At 48.6% G+C, this 16230-nt stretch overlaps 1 protein-coding gene across 2 annotated transcripts in view; it reads right to left on the bottom strand.

Moving 5' to 3' along the window:
* Positions 1-383: 383 nt before the first annotated feature.
* LOC134074145 (adhesion G protein-coupled receptor L2-like) overlaps positions 384-16230 on the bottom strand; it is an 82112-nt gene continuing 66265 nt past the window's right edge. The window contains exons 16-21 of one of the 2 annotated variants that reach the window (XM_062530412.1): positions 13458-13549; positions 11896-12064; positions 11081-11209; positions 10495-10591; positions 8445-8573; positions 384-2797 (exon numbers count right to left, since the gene is read on the bottom strand). In XM_062530412.1, coding sequence (XP_062386396.1) covers positions 1722-2797; positions 8445-8573; positions 10495-10591; positions 11081-11209; positions 11896-12064; positions 13458-13549 — 1692 coding nt within the window. In that variant the 3' untranslated portion in view covers positions 384-1721. The remainder of the gene's footprint in view (positions 2798-8444; positions 8574-10494; positions 10592-11080; positions 11210-11895; positions 12065-13457; positions 13550-16230) is intronic. The other variant, XM_062530413.1, reaches the window with a different exon arrangement.

The following is a 16230-nucleotide window of genomic DNA, read 5'->3' as shown; positions in this document are numbered from 1 at the left end:
GTACCTCAGATACTATTAGGGCAAATAAACTCAACAAACACCATTTAGCCCACACGCACCATCTGCTGTCTCCATTTAACGGCAGAGTAGCCAGGGTGGATCCAACCAAGGTGAAAAATGTCTCAATAGACTATTATAGGGTTTTTCAAAGTTGTGCCAAGTAGAATTATTTTCTCAAAGCCGCACAGCAGTTGCTTTGACTGTCCTGTTCTGTAGATGTTGGACAGCAATGTCAAATGATTTGATATTGCCAACAAATGGAGGTTTTACAAAGCAATAAAGTGGACATATATTTGGTTCCAGCCAAGTGCAGGACAGCCAAAATACCAAACACCTTCACAGACACACCCACACACATAAAAAACAGTGTTTCAAATTCAGAATTTGCAAACCAGAAAAAAAATTCTCACATTTATTTGACATCAAACAAGAGTTGGATTTTACATCAGCTTCTGACAATGGGGTTTTACAAAATGATTGAAATGAGTATCAACAGTGCTGATGCAAACCACACTTCTTTCCAGCACATTCCTTTCATTTCCCTCAATCCATCACTCTTAATAAATTATTTAACGTTCTTGATCGTATCAACACGAGATATTTGAATCTTGACTATTACTGTCAAGTATTTTACAGTAAATAAATTACATAATAACCCAATTCACTCCAAATTTGTGCAAGGCGTTGCTATCTTTTGTTTGAAATGGTACATGAAACATTGGCAAAAACACATCTCTTTTAAAAAACCGTCAAAACCCATGTTCCATGGAAGCTAAAACACTGCTCACAAGTGGACATGTGTGTATGAACTTATGCGTCTCCTTTTTTTCTCCATGTTTTAAAGGTACTACAATGAATGAAGTGTATGAAGAATAAACACGTTTTTAACATGATGTGCAACCTCTTCACAATAATCTCTTTCACTGACATCTCGCACTTAATGGTTGCAATAATTGTTTTGCTTGGTTTTCTTCTCATCTTTTTTTTTTTTTTTTTACACTTGTGGTACAGCAAAATATATCTTCTTTAGCTGTTCTTTGTACAACAGTTGAATGTGCAATAGAGAAAATATAAGGCCTGAGTCTGAAATAGTGGTTCTTTATAATCTCTTCTTTTCAGTCTTCAGTTTTTTTTGAGGCGTGGCCCTTGCTCTAGAGTCGTGGGGAATCTGAAGGCTCCGGAGTTAGTAGAGTGCTCCCACTTGGAAAAAGACTCAGGACAGTATCGGAGCTCCAAGACATTGGCATGGTTTCGTTATATCATACAAAAAAAAAGCATTGGGTGAGGATGGCGCCAGGCTTATCATGGACGCCTCGTTTTCTCACCACACGTACACGCGCGCGCACGCCATTCTGTGCATTTTACCACCCCAGGAGTCCAACAGAACAGTTCAAAATACACAGATGGCAAGTTTTTCCTTCCTTCTTTTTGTAAAAAAAAAAAAACGAGTGTTTGTATGTGTGCGTGTGCATGTGTTTGTTTGTGTTTGTTGAGTTAGCAATAAAAATGTTATTTCACGTTGCCGCCTCCTCCTACATGTGGCTCACTTTTCCTGCCTGGTGGCCTGCGAATCAGATTGAGGGATGGAGGGAGTAGGAAAGAGGGAGCGAGAGAAAGAGAGAGAGAGAAAGAGAGAGAGAGCAAATGAAATGAGATAGGGAGGGGTGGGTGGGTGGGCTAAAAGTGGCAAAGCGTCTCTTGGACCGCTACCCGCCGTGAGCTCAGAGGCTGGTGATCAGCTGCATTTGTCCGTCCCTGGGGGGCTCTCCGTCGGCGGGCGGCGGCTGCGGGCAGTCCTCGGGGTCCCCGGGCCCGATGCAGCCCTCGCTGGTGCCCCGCCGGCTGATGTGGTAGTAGGAGAGCGCGGGCGGCCCGTCGCCCAGGTCGGGCATGCTCTTGTGGCAGAGCTCCTCGGCGTCGCTGCGCGTGGACGAGGAGGGCGAGAGCTCGTCCTCGTCCTCGTCCTCGTCGGCCGCGTACGGCGAGGGCGAGTCCCGCAGGTTGGGCATGCTGGTGTACAGGGAGTCTCTGTTGTTGGGCGAGGGCGAGCCCTTGCCGTCCCGGGCCGCCACCGGGCCGTCCGCGTCGTCCGAGCGCTCGCCGTCCTCGTCGTCGCCGCCGTCCTCGTCGCCGGGCTGGGGGCGCGGGGTCCGCCGCTGCGCCCGGTGCTGGGCGCTGTAGAGCAGCGAGTGAGTCCGCTGGGGCAGCAGCGGGGCCTCCAGGGCCTGCCGGTGGTGCGGGTGCAGCAGCAGCTCCAGCGCCGGGGGGCGGTGCGAGGAGGGCGGAGGCCCGCCGGAGACGCACGCCGGGTACGACGCCGCCGTCGCCGTCAGCGGGGAGGAGGCGTCCACACCGTCGTCGTCGTCGTCGCCGTCCGCCACGATGGCGTCGTCCTCGCTGCCGCTGCCCGCCCCGCACCGCCCGCCCGTCCGCACGACGCCGGCCTCCACGCTCAGCCACGTCTGGGGCGACGGCGCTCCTCCTCCTCCTCCTCCTCCTCCTCCTCCGCCGCCGGCCAGCCGCCCGCGCTCGCGGTCCTTGGGGTCGGTGGGGGGCTCGGCGTGGCCGGGCCTGGAGGCGCCGCGCGGACGCAGGTTGTTGTGCACCAGCTCGGAGATGATCATCTTCTCGAAGGCGGCGTCGTCCAGGCCCAGCGTGCAGTCGGCCGTGCAGCGCACCACGGCCGCCGGGTCCTCGTACTCCTCGTCGCGCAGCGAGTAGCTGTTGTTGAAGTTACCGTTGAGGGGCAGCGTGTCCATGGCGCTCACGTCCCTGCTGTTGGTCAGGGACTGCTGACCTGTGGCGCGGGAAGGGAGAGGAGAGGAGAGGAGAGGAGGAGAGGAGAGTAGAGGAGAGTAGAGTAGAGGAGAGGAGAGGAGAGGAGAGGAGAGGAGAGGAGAGGAGAGGAGAAGAGAGGAGAGGAGTGGAGAAGAGAGGAGAGGAGTCAGTTTGGACACACTCTGCCATGGCAACACATCAGAGAGAAAACAACCAGCACACCCACCCAACCTCTTTAATACTGTTCAGGACATTAACCAGCACATTAGCCGAGAGCCAGCATCTTGGCGTGGTGAATGTGAAAATCGCTGGTAAGGAGAAGGAAACAAATTGCATGGTGACTAAATGTGATGTTTGTTTTTGTCGCGCTGAATGCTAATGTGGCCATTTGAGTCCACTGGAACCAAAACGCTTTTTGAGTTAAGGTTTTGGATTGTCCTTCACAATATTAAAACAACAAGCAATGGTTAACACAAACACACATGTACACACACACACACACACACACGCACACACACACACATAAATACACACGCACAATAATACGTGCACAGCATGTGGCCAAATGTAGGAGCAAGCGTTTGTACCTCAAATCACTAGACACACACACACACACACACACACACTTAAAAATGGACCCACCAGCCAATCAACCAACCAACAGCTCAAAATATGAAAAGATAAATGTCACCACCAACAAAACAATCTATGTCCACATGGAAATCATAGGTGTGAATGGGGGATGTGTTGGATGAGCAGCCACATGGCAGACAACAGCCCACAGCGGTACATACACACACTCACACACACACACACACACACACACACACAGACAGGCAGGCAGGCAGGTAGGCAGGCAGACAGGCAGGCAGGCAGACAGGCAGGGTGCAGCCCAACTCACTTTGCCACCATTCACATCAAGTGTGTCTGCTCAGGCCATCGGGCCTGAGGACTGCCGAGGCGCAAAAGAAAAGTGAAACAGTAACTGTCGTTTTTTCATTGCAGCATGACAAAGTGATCAGATCACCAATTTAAGGAGACACACAAAATCAATTAAATCATAATAATTAAGACAAATAAATAATAATAAATAATAATACTAATAATAATTAAAAAACAACAAAAAAGGACAAAAAACGGTCCTGCCTGAATTCAGACCATCCGTTCATATTTGGCCCGTGTGGCTTCCCAGACTCCCAGATACCCCACTGCGGTGTCAAAGACTGGATCTGGTGTGCCATTTAGTGGCACCTCCACCAGTGTATATATACTAACCCCTCTTCAAAAAGAAATAAATAAAATGAAAATAGCATAAAGCCACAGAGGCAGAAAAGCACTGACACCAGGACAATAGCAATGTCAAAACTCTTCTGAAACTGTTCCATTCAATATTTACGCCCCAAATACCAAGTGATTCATAGCAGCCTTGGCCACTTGCCCTACGCCGTAGCGTATGCATTCTTTAAGTTTATATGACTCCGTTGCCAAGTAGCCTGAGCTTCTAAACCTGTCATCCACGACATGTCTGTCCCTGATTGGTAGTGTGATGAAGCTCATTGGAGATCATTCAGACTTTAACAGTCAGCTTTCACCCACCCGCCCCCCTCCCTCTGAGAAATGATCGAGCAAATTGGCAGGATGGCTGAATTCAGGATGTGGCAAGTGTAAGGGGATCAGCAGCAAGCAATCACAGCTTTCTCTCCAGTCATGTGTCTCCAGCTAGCTCTCCTCATCTGATCTGATGAGCGTGGCACGTGCTCGACTGTTTCGCTTTGCACCATCCCTTTTATTTGGCTTCAAATTCCCCCGAAGCCCATTTCACATGGGTGTCTATGGGTCTGCACACAGGCATATTTGAAATAATTGGTCTGAATACTCTGGATAAGCCTGTGACTGTAATGTTTCGAGCCTCCACAAAATTGATGTGTACCCCCCCCCCCCCACACCCCCATCCCAGATGTCTCACGGATAGGCTAATAAGGGGCTCGGAATGAAACGCAGAGCACGCTAATCCAAGCATTATGGTACATTTTCCAGCTAGGGCCACTTATTAGTGCTCCTCAAATAGGCCTTTGTGTACGGGGATTGACACAATTAATGAAGAATAAAGGAAGCTCAACGGAGAAGGAGAGAGAGAAAGAGAGGGACAGAGAGAGAGAGAGAGAGAGAGAGGGAGAAATAAGGGCAGATGAAAATGGAGGGGAATGGAGAGAAAAAGAGCGATGAAATGGCGAGGGGAGATGTGACCTATGAGGGGTCCGGCTCGTACACGACAAAGGGCGCTCTGCTTTTCTATGGTCAAAAGGCGAGGGACTAAAATGGAGAGAGGGAAGGAGGGAGGGAAGGTAGGGGGAGAGAGAGGGAGGGAGGGAAGGAAAGAGAGAGAGGAAGGGAGGGAAGGAGGGAGAGAGAGAGAGGGAGTGGGGAAAAAATGCTGCTCTCCTGTAACATGCAGTCAGTGAGATAAGGAAAAGTCTCTTTTGTAGACAGAGAAAAGAAAGTAAAAAACAGACATCAAAGACTTTTCTTTTTCGCAAGGAGAAAAAGGCAGAGAGGGGAGGGGAGGGGAGGGGAGGGGAGGGGACAGGAAAGAAAGAGAAGGGGTTGGGTGGGGCGGGGGTGGGAGAGACACCATGAAATTGTGCCATTGCAGAGATTATTTGCATTTGCTTGAGCATCAAACAACCGCGCTTGTTTTATTACTATCCAGACAGGTTTTGTTCTTGAGCCGGCCGGGGCTACAAAAGGCGCGAGAGCCTCTGGACTGCTGCTCCGCGGTAGATGTTAAAGAGCCTGGATCACGCCTGGCTACTTGGAGGCCATCGATTGTGAGAATGTAGTTAAGATGGACATGCTGGCCTTGCCACTGGCCTAGTCTTTGTGCCACACACACCCTCACCTGGACCTGTTCTTTTATTTGATTCGAGCAGCTGTAAGTGTTGATGCATGTGCATCCCCAGTGAAATACACAGCCTTGAGTAAGGCTGAATAGACATGGCTATTCACATCTCTCCTCTCAACGCTCCCCCCTCCCCCCACCCTCTCTCTCTCTCTTTCTCGCCGTTTTCATTCTTGCCTCCACCACTCTCCACTTTTCTGTCTCTTTTGCCTTCCTTCTCAGGAATTCTTGGTGAAAAACGCAAACGGCGGCCTTCCGTTTCACTTGCTCTCATTCTCCACAGTTGCCTTGTGAAGTTACAACTCTCCTCCTTCACTCGCTTTTCTCACTCTCCCCACCCCTTTGTGCTTGTGTCTTGTTGTTCAATCGCAAACTCCTGACATCATTTGGCTTTAAGAAATAAAATAATAACACTAATAAAAAAAAAAGAAAAGTCTCAGGGCCATCACACTGTTGGGGGCACAGCTGCATGACGAGAATAAAAAAGAAAAGAAAAACAAAAAGAAAAAAGAAAAAATGGCGGTAGTCTCATCCTGCTCCATAAGTGGATTCCCTTTGCGTTCAGTGGCAACTTAAGCCCTCCAAGATTGCCTGCCGTGCGCCCCTCACTGAGCTTTTGAGGATTACTACTAATTTCGTTTATGTCACTGATAGTGTTGTAAGGGAGAATGCGCCGTGGCTGCACATCTCCTTCTGTAATCTCTTCTGTAATTATGTCAAGAGGATGCTATCGGCTCCCCTCCCGCTGAACACTCCTGTTAATTCTCGGCAACAGGGCTCCCTGCTCCCTGCGTGTCAGTAATGATGCCTCGGCTTTGCGCCGTTACTCATTTCCTCCGCCGTGTGTGTGTGAACGAGCACAGGTACCACTGAGCTTTCCCTTCTCTAGTGCTAGCATGATGAATGTGACTGACAGCTGGAGGTAGCATAGTGTTTCTGTTTGTGTGCATGTGTGTGTCTCTCTCTCTGTGTGTGTGTGTGTGTGTGTGTGTCTCTGTGTGTGAATAATTTCTTTGCATTTGTGTGTGTGCGTGTGTGTTGTGTGTGAGTGAGTTGGAGTTTTTTTTGCCTCTCTTCCTTTCTCTACCTCTCTGTGTGAGTGTGAATATTTTCTTTTGTGCTTGTGTGTGTGAATGTTTTCTTTTGTGTTTGTATGTATGTGTGTGTGTGTGTGTGTGTGTGTGTGAGAGTGTCACTGTGGGTGTAGGTCTTCTAGGTCGCTGTTTATCTTTCCATGTGTATGTGTGTGAAGTGTATCCTGCACACACGGATTATTTTTGTCATAGCTGCTCAACTACAGACACTGTGATGTTAAATGCCTGTTATTTTTGATACACGATTTTTAAGACACATTTCAGGTGAGTGTAATTCTTTAGGTCTCACTTATTGAGGTAGGTAGTGTGCAGCGGCATACACCCGACTAGTAGGAAAACTGCACAGCGGATACATAAACTCTGATTCCCTATCTCCTTGTGTGGCACGTTCACAAACACACATTCCCGGGGTTCCTTCAGAGTGCTGATTAGTTCGCTGTCAATCGACGGGACGCGGGGAAGCGGAAATGTATGCAGATGCGGCAAACTATTTGCTCCGTTCCTCTTCAAAGGTCTGTTTGCCATCTAAATGCAAAGACCCCGCGTTCAGGAACGAGATGCCATTTAAAAATGCATGCGGAGACGGCGGCGTCAGAAGAACACCGCAGCCGTATTGTCATCTGTCAGCTCCAGGCACAAACGATACCTGCTCTATGACTTCTCTGAATTTCCCTCCCCTTTTATTCTGATTTTCCTCCCTCCCTCCCTCTCTCTCTCTCTCTCTCTCTCTCTCTCTCTCTCTCTCTGTGCCGCTCTGGTAGAGGGTGCAGTGCAGCCCACACAGCGGCTGCCTGTGATATAACATCTCAGAGGAAGAGAGCATGGAGAGATGGCTGAATGCAAAAACTGTTTCCCCCTGTTTGCTTTGACGAGGAGGAGAGGGAGGAGAGGGAGGAGAAGGGGGAGGGGGAGGGGGAGGGGAGAAAGTGGGGCAGAGACGACACAAACAGCATTCCAATTGCGTGCCGTTGCATCTGTATTTTGGTGTTCGTCGACAAGCGGCAGGTGAAATAAATAGCCAGCCACGCCTGCCTGGTTATTGTTGTAGCAATTCTCATTACGGACCAGGCAGGGCGGGTGAACATCACAGTGCACGCACAAAACGGGAATGGGAGACAATGAGGTGCACGGCACTTTAAAAAGGCGGGTTGTTTTATTATTGATGCTGATTACTCCGTAAGTGCTCCAATTTGTGTAAGTACCTCGCAACATCCACTAAAAAAAAAAAAAAAAAAAAACGCTTTTTGTTCGGCTAAACTCTGCATCCTCCATCTCCAACCAAACTTCCTGTGTGCCTTGGGGTGAGATGTCAGCAGGGAGGAAGCCAAGTAATTGGCTGGACGGATCTTAGCAGGAGCAAATTAATTTGGCGCTGGACTGAAAATCCAGTCAAATCTTTTTGGAATGAAGCGTGAGTGAGAGGGAATAAAGTGAAATCAAAAATGGCTTATAACTTCTAATGCTGAGAAACAACAATTAAAACACCAACCCCACCTTCACCCCCAACCTCAACCTCAACCTCAACCCCAACCATTTGCAGTTATTTCAAGACATGCATGTTTCCCACTTACCCACCCACTCCAAACACACACATACACATACACATACACACACACACACACACACACACACACTAACACAAGTAGAGCATAAAAGAGGAGGGCATAGTGCACCTGGAGAATGAAAGGCTGGGGGCGAGGGTGTGTTGCAGACGATGGTTTCAGCGAGGAGGTTGTTATAGGGGTTGTTAGTGTCGTGAGGTCGGAGGAGGGGGTTAGTTAGAAGATAGTTGCCAGTCATCCCTGTGACGAGAGGAGCAGAGGACAGAGAGAAAGAGAGAGAGAGATGAGAGGAGAGAGAGAGAGAGGAGAAGAGAGGAGAGGAGAAGAGAAGAGAAGGGACAGGCAGCAGCAGCAGAAGAAGAAAAGGCACATTTCACATAAGCCGCAGACATAATGAGAGGAGAAAAAGACTACCTCGCCATCCTACTCATCTCTTCAAATGGGATTAAGTCAAGCTTTTTTTGCCAGGACCGTTTTAATTATAAAGTAGGATTACATTTGATCTTTCACAAACAAAAAGATGGGTTTTCTCATCCCAACTTTGATGATTGTAATTACGGGAGGAAAAACATAACCAATACATATTTGGGGGTAATTATTGTGGTAAGCTTCATTTTCTGTTTGTGTACATCACAAAACTTGGGAAGAATATGTAATTCGACAAACAACTCATCAAACATTTTTAAGCACAGATGTAAGGAAACTCGCCCACTGCTGTGGGTTGGCTATTGTAGATATCCACTTAAGAGGAATTTTTAATTGTCAAGCATATCTGTCCCATATTTATTTATATACTAAGAAGCTATTATGTTTAATCTGATTTCTGTTTGAATTGATTAAAAACATCCTTGAGGTCAACTGGCACCATGAGAAACAGTGCAGTTTAAAACACAGACTATTTCCTTCCGTTTGAAAAAAAAAGGCACATTGCTAAATTGTAGAGAATAGGGTCCCAGCAGGGTCCTGAATACATTTCTTTAAGATAAAGTCATGAAAAGTATACCATCAGTGTAGTTTTGATTACATTTCAACAAGTGTGGAGAGAAACAGCCAATCGGACTCACACTCAAAAACAAGTCTGACCTTCAATTTCCCACAGGCACAGAACTGTGCTCCACAAAACAAAACAAGTCCGAGCCCCGAAAACTCACTTCCCCCTGCACCCGTCCACAAAACTAATCTCAATCCCATCTCAGAGTTTCTCTGCCTCAAAGCAAGCGCCTATATCAATATGCACTCTGTCTACGGGCACTGAGTGCGCAGTGGAAGTTTGGATAGTGTTTGTGAGTGTGGGTGCTAAGAGCATATTTAAAGGGAGAAGGGCCTGGAAACTTTAGTCGAGGCCCTTCTTTGTAGAGCTCGAGGCATCTTCCCAAATCACTGCTAACTTCAAGGGGGGAAAAAATCGAAGGAACTGAGTCACAACAGACATGGCTGCGGCCACCACTGTGCTCTGGATGGCAACGTTTTTTTCCGAAAGTAACTTTGTCTGCGAAAGCGCGCGCCGCAGAGCATGCTCTCCCGCCTGCCAGGGTCGTGCTGAGTTTAATATCATCATCTCATCAGCCACACTCTGACTCCTGCTAAATAATAGATCAAAACGTTTCTCTCCCCCCCCAAAGCAGACTGAAGTGGCTGTTGAGACTGGGAGGGAAAAAGACTAAAGAAATAATGCAAATGTTGCAGAATGAGTCTTTCATTGCAGACAAGTGTAGACTGGATCGTGTCAGGTGAGCTAGCTTCTCTTCAATTATGGGATTGGGAACACTTAACAGAACTTCCGTAGGGATGTTACAAGAACATTTGAAATATTCATACAAAAAAAAAGAAAGGCTCCCTAATTATCCGATATCCAGGCACTGCTTATCCCCCATAACCAGGCACTCGTAGGACAAGCTCTGCACCACCTCTACTTCTTGCTGTTATCAGAACAGCAGAACAGAGGGATTTCATCACAGCAGATGTGTCGAAAACCACCGTCAGAAGTCAAGGGCAGAAAAACAAAAAGTGTTGGAAAGGGCCGGCTGTTGCCTGTGGTGGTGTATCGACTGAATCGCCCGTGTGTTTTCTGAGACAGCCATGGAGCGTCTGGGGTGGGGGCTGGGGCTGGGGCTTGTACAAAGTAGGGCAGAGTGTTGGGGGGGGACGAGGCTGCACTTACCTTGGTTAAGTGTTGAGGTGCTGTTGATGTCTCCTGAGATGAAGGAGGACTCTGACTGCTTCCTCACCGTGTCGTTCCACATCCGCCGGATACGACTCTGTTCCGACCGCAATCACAGCACACAGACACGCACAGACACACACACACACAGACACACACACACACAGGTGTAAGAGCTTGTCTCATCTTCCCCCACAAACATCTCTCTGCACCCGGTTCTATTGATGACCATATATATACTCTATATTGTATTGCGTATTAGGCATTGCATTTCCATTATGTGGTTAGGCATCGGATTGACCATCTGGGACATGTGTTGAAACAGGTAGGTACCAGGACATGAAGGTTAATCTCTGTGGACATTTTTAACTCCTCTAACTACCCCTGCCCCCCCTCCCCCCCAAACACCAGCCTGTAGGGATCTGACTCCTTCTAGAGTCTGTCAGCTTAAACGCTGCCTCCACTGTGAGGCACCATGAGGGATCAACGGATTCATTTGTCAGCTGCTGGTGAGAAGCACTTGTTTGTGGAGTTGTTGGTGCGTTGCGTTGTCGTTGTCGTGTGAGCGTGTCGGCGGTGGTCGTACCTGCGTGGCAGAGGAGTAGCGGGCGGTGGAGCGGGTCGTGGACACCTTCCCCGAGCCGTGGGCGCTCTCCGAGGGCAGCCCGCCGCAGCATTGGGACTGGCGGAAGCACTTGCTGTACTCTTTCCGCACCTGGTGGGAAGCACAGAGCGCCCCGGCGAGGGCAGAGTGAGTCAGTGAGTCAGTCAGTCGTCTAACGGCAACGGCTCCAGCCAAGCCGTCATTAAAACGTTAGCGCTGCAGCGTGCGAAAGAAACTGGGAGACGCATGACGAGCGTGTCCAAAAAATCACTGTTTTCTTGTGGTATGTGTCAAAATAGCCTTGTTTTTAGTGCCAAGATGTTTGTTTGTGGCTTTTGGTTTCTGGATAGGGGAATTCTTGCTTTTTGTTTGAGGAGCAAATGTCTTTCATGTGACATTCTTTCAAATTACCCCCTCTCTGTTGATGGCAAGACAGGCTGAAATCACTACAGCGCATGAGAGACAGCACAAAACCAGAGAAGAAACCAAAAAACACCAATTAAAGAGGCTTTTTGATGACGGCATGCTCATAAATTGCAGATTGCCTCAAGAAGCAAAAAGCCACTACCACTATCAGAATAGCTAATCACAAAAGATTCTGACTAAAAGCAAGGCTTCATGTAATTGCGACTTCATTTAATTAGACACATAATTACAATGCTAAATAAATAAATAAATAAAAAGGAACTCAACGGTTATTGCTTCAGTAGACTGAATCAAAACAAGTAGAGTCAACAAAACTCAGCCATCATTAGCGGTGCAGTCGCTCTCTCCCCACCCATGACTACTGTGCTTACCTTCTTTTGAAGGAGGCAGTGGAAGATGAAGATGAACATGCCCTGCAGGGTGTTGAAGATGGTGAAGAGGTACGCCATGACCACGGACGACTCGTTGAGGAAGAACAGGCCGAAGGACCACGTCAGTCCCAGCAGGCAGAGCAGTGCAAATGCCCCCAACACCCAGGACCTGCCACACACATGGGTACAAATCACAGCTGCTGTAATAACGTCACTACACAAGCACACAGCACAAAGGCCCCCCCCCCCCCCCGGCCCGCCCTTCCCCGTCTCCACTCGAGCACATAAAAATGAGCCCCAATAAATAAGGATGGATGGGAATTTTAGCCACGATGTCTGATGGGGAAATCGGACGACAATGTCCCGAGAGTTGTTGCGGTGCTTACGTCCGGATGTTTTATGGCTCGCTCAGGGTGGGCTAAGACACAGAGAGAGAGAGAGAGAGAGAGAGAGAGAGAGAGAGAGAGAGAAAGAAAGAAAGAGAGAGAATAGAGAGAAAGAGGGAGGAGAGAGATGAGAGAGAGAGAGAGAGAGAGAGAGAGAGAGAGAGAGAGAGTGCAAACGCGGCATTTTTTCCACTGGAGATTCCAGGAACACCTCCAGCAGATCGGGTGACCCCCGTGCTAGGCCGGCCTGACAGCAGTCAGGCACTGATCCACAGCGTCGGGACGGGAGAGAGGTTTTTTTTTTCACTCCCTCTCCGTCCATTCGTCTCCTGTTTCTCTGCCTGGATGTTTGACCGAAGTTACGGGCACGTGTCCCACAAAAGTGTTTCATTTTTCGAACCTAACCCCCCCCCCCCCACCCCACCCCCCCCCCTACACCAACCACGTGCTGAAGGTTTCAGTGTTGGTGCCAAGACGGACCAGAAGCATCTGGTAAGATTAAGTTGTCCTTCTAGCATGTAATTGTAGTGGAACAACTCAATTAGTGTGCGACAATAACTTGGGCGCGCTGGACTAAGGGTTAATGGGTTCTGTAATAACATGCCTGGGCTCTTTAATGGCCGCTTCCCTTCTGCTTAGCCTCAGCCTGACCCACTGCCCCGACATCTCACCCCGACGCCCATCCAAATAATACACCAAATTAGAGCCAACTCCGTTCGTTCGGATATTACCGAAATTACACATGCGTGTTGGACGAGGGGGGGGTTCACATTTTACATTTATATTCCGTGATTGTGATAATTATACCCAAGATGATCTAAATGTGTGGGGGTACATCTGCTATTTGGTGCGGCTTTATTTTGCAAGCATTTTAAAATATGAAAATATGTGTACGAAAAAACAAAAAAACAAATCAGAAATGGCTTATGGTCCCTGCTGGGATAGTCTATTAAAAGCGGCAATAAAAGCAAATGGTTTATAAAACAATAGGCGATAAAAAGCACATTAATATGATATTATTCCTACATCTAACCTCATAAATCTCAATAAAACAACACAGCTGGTAAATTACCCATATTTGTGTCTCTGGCTCTACAGTACATTTCTCTTAGACTGTAAATAAAATGGTGTAAGCAGACACCGTGGCTGTTGCTCAGCGTGGCTGACATGTCTTACCTTATACTCTCCAAGCGACTGGAATCCGGTTTCATTGAAGTCGAATGCTTCACCATCTTGTACATGGTCACAACCAGGAAGATGAGATTGAGCTGTCCAAACAGTAATATCAAGGTTACAGGAGTAGACCACAGTGTCACATGTGCTATACAATCCCCCAGACACAGACACTCCAATGTCTTCTAATGTGAGCTGGACAGCAATGCAGTCTTGGAAAAGGAGGCCCTGCCCTAGATTAGAGCACTCTACATTTAGTGACTTATTAACGGACAATTAGCAACCAATTAGCACTTATTAAGCAATTACGCAACCGTGGGCAGACATCGAGTGATAGGATATCACACTGTTTTGGACTAGGTGTGTCTTTATTTTTTATTTTTTCAGCCTTCGGTTCTACCAGTCCTCTCTCTCTCTCTCTCTCTCTCTCTCTCTCTCTCTCTTTCTCCCCCTCTCTGTCTCCCCTGTTGAATCGGCCACCGTCGACCACATTTCATTCCCCGGTGCCAGAGCCCCGCTTCACAAAGGCCCTCGGGAGAGCGCAGCGCCTGCTCTCGCCTGCTCTCAGCTGCTATTGAAATCAGGAGCGAGGCCGGCGCCTCTGCAGACCGGGGGCTGATGAACAGCACAGCATGGCCACAGGGGGCTCCCTCACCGGACGCCCACGACCAGGAGCCAAGCCACCAGCCGCCCCCCCTTACCGGACGCCCACGACCAGGAGCCAAGCCACCAGCCTACCCCCCCTCCCCGAGCAAACCCCACCAGCCAGCCTCACTGGGCCCTGCCACCCCCAGCCACGCTCACAGCCAGCAGCCTGCCGGAGCACCACCAACGCTAACCGAGACAAAGCAGCTCCGGAAGTATGAAAACGAGATAGAGGAGAGAACTGCAGGAGACTGCCAGAACACTGGGGGAGAGGGGGGGGGGGGGGGGAGGCAGACAGACACAAATACACAGTCGCACACTCACACACACACACACACACACACACACACTCATACACACACACTCATACACACACACTCATACACACACATACACACACTCACACACACACACACACACACACACACACACACACACACACACACTCACACACACACACACACTCACACACACTGACTGAGAGAGAAAGCATGAAAATAAAAAGAAGTGTGCAGAGGAAGGCAAGGGTGACAGGGGGAGGTAGGGAGAGAGAGAAAGAGAGGTGGAAGAGGGAAGTGTGGTAAAAAAAAGGAAAAAGGGAGAAAAACAGAAAAAAATGAGAGCACTAGAGAGAGAGAGGGAGAGGGAAAGAGAAGGAGAGAGAGAGGGAGAAAGGCCAAAAAAGAATTGAGGAAAAAGGGCGGTGGGAACAGGGGAGGGAGGGCATATGGAGCCAAGCAAGACAGCAACATATTTAAACTGCGCCGGAAAAATGTTTCCATGAATTCTGAAGTCTGTCTGGAAGCACTGGGAGGTCGTTCCACTTCCCTGGAGGTGTGTGTGTGTGGGGGGATTTACTTCGACTTGGCACTCAACCATCTGACCCCCCCCACCCACCCCCACCCCCCATCCCACCCCTAAGAAGGCCCCTACATAAATACAATAGAAAAAAAAAATCAATATCCTGAATTAAATGTTATTACAAGGCTTTCGCCATAATCTTCCTTCCATCTCATTCAAAGTGCAGCCAAAAGACAATAGCTAAAAAAAACAAATACATATTAATAGAGGATACGTCCAGACGAGAGACCAGCGGCTGGTTCGGAGCTGAATCACTGGGGTCATCGGACATGATACTGATGTGGCTAAAGTTAGAAAAGCAGCGCTGTTTAATCTAGCAGGTCCACCAACCCTCTCAGCTCTTTTAATGGCCGTCTAAAATGTCTACAACACTAAACAGGACGCGAGCTCGAGGTCAATAAATCTGGAGACTACAAAATCAATCATGGACCTAAGTGTCCAGTGATTAGGAATCAATTCATTTAGCACTAACTAGAATTGTTCTGGGCGTTTAAGCTCGGGGTGTTTCTTTTTTCTTCTCAAAGAAGGTTGATCATAAAAACCTCACTATGCTGTCTTCTTGCCCACTACATTACACCATAAGGAAATAAGCAGCTGTGAAAAACGTAGCATAACTTTTTATGGCTGTTCCCTTTACAGTTCGCTGTGTATTCAGCACAGAGGTACTCCTATTAGATGTTGAACCCAGAGAGAGGGGGGGGGGTGGTGGTAGACAGAAAGAGAGACAAAGAGACAGAGAAAGACAGAAAGAGACACAGGAAAAAAGAGATGTTCAGAGATAGGAGACTGGGGAGAGAACAAAAGAACGGTTTGAAGAGAGTTGAGACATGGGGGAGAGAGGGAGAAGGAGGAGGAGAAGAAGAAAAAAGGAGAGGGACAGAGAGTGTGTGTGCGCCAAAGTGAGTGGGAGAGGGAGAGAGAAAGAGTGAGAGAGCGCGCGCGCACGAGAGGGAGAGAGAGAGAGACGGAGCAAGAGCTTTTAGATCACAGATTACAACCCTGTTGAGTTTTGTCTCCTAGCCACCAGGGCCGATTTACGTCTGCATGAGTCGAGTGGCTGGAAATGCATTTAACGCAGCCTGGAGTGATGACACAGATCTGATGAGACAGGCGGCCACGCGGGCAGCCAGGCACCACAGCAGAGAGCCCGGCGAACTCGCCATGCCCTCGCTCCGCGCCTGTCCAGTGGGGTCTCAAGTGGACCCCGTCCACACACACACACACACACACACACACACACACACACACACCCAAATCAAGTCAACCATCA

The sequence above is a fragment of the Sardina pilchardus genome, chromosome 2 (genome assembly GCF_963854185.1).
Source record: "Sardina pilchardus chromosome 2, fSarPil1.1, whole genome shotgun sequence".
Lineage (NCBI taxonomy): Eukaryota > Metazoa > Chordata > Actinopteri > Clupeiformes > Clupeidae > Sardina > Sardina pilchardus.
This window is presented reverse-complemented; position numbering and strand designations above follow the sequence as displayed.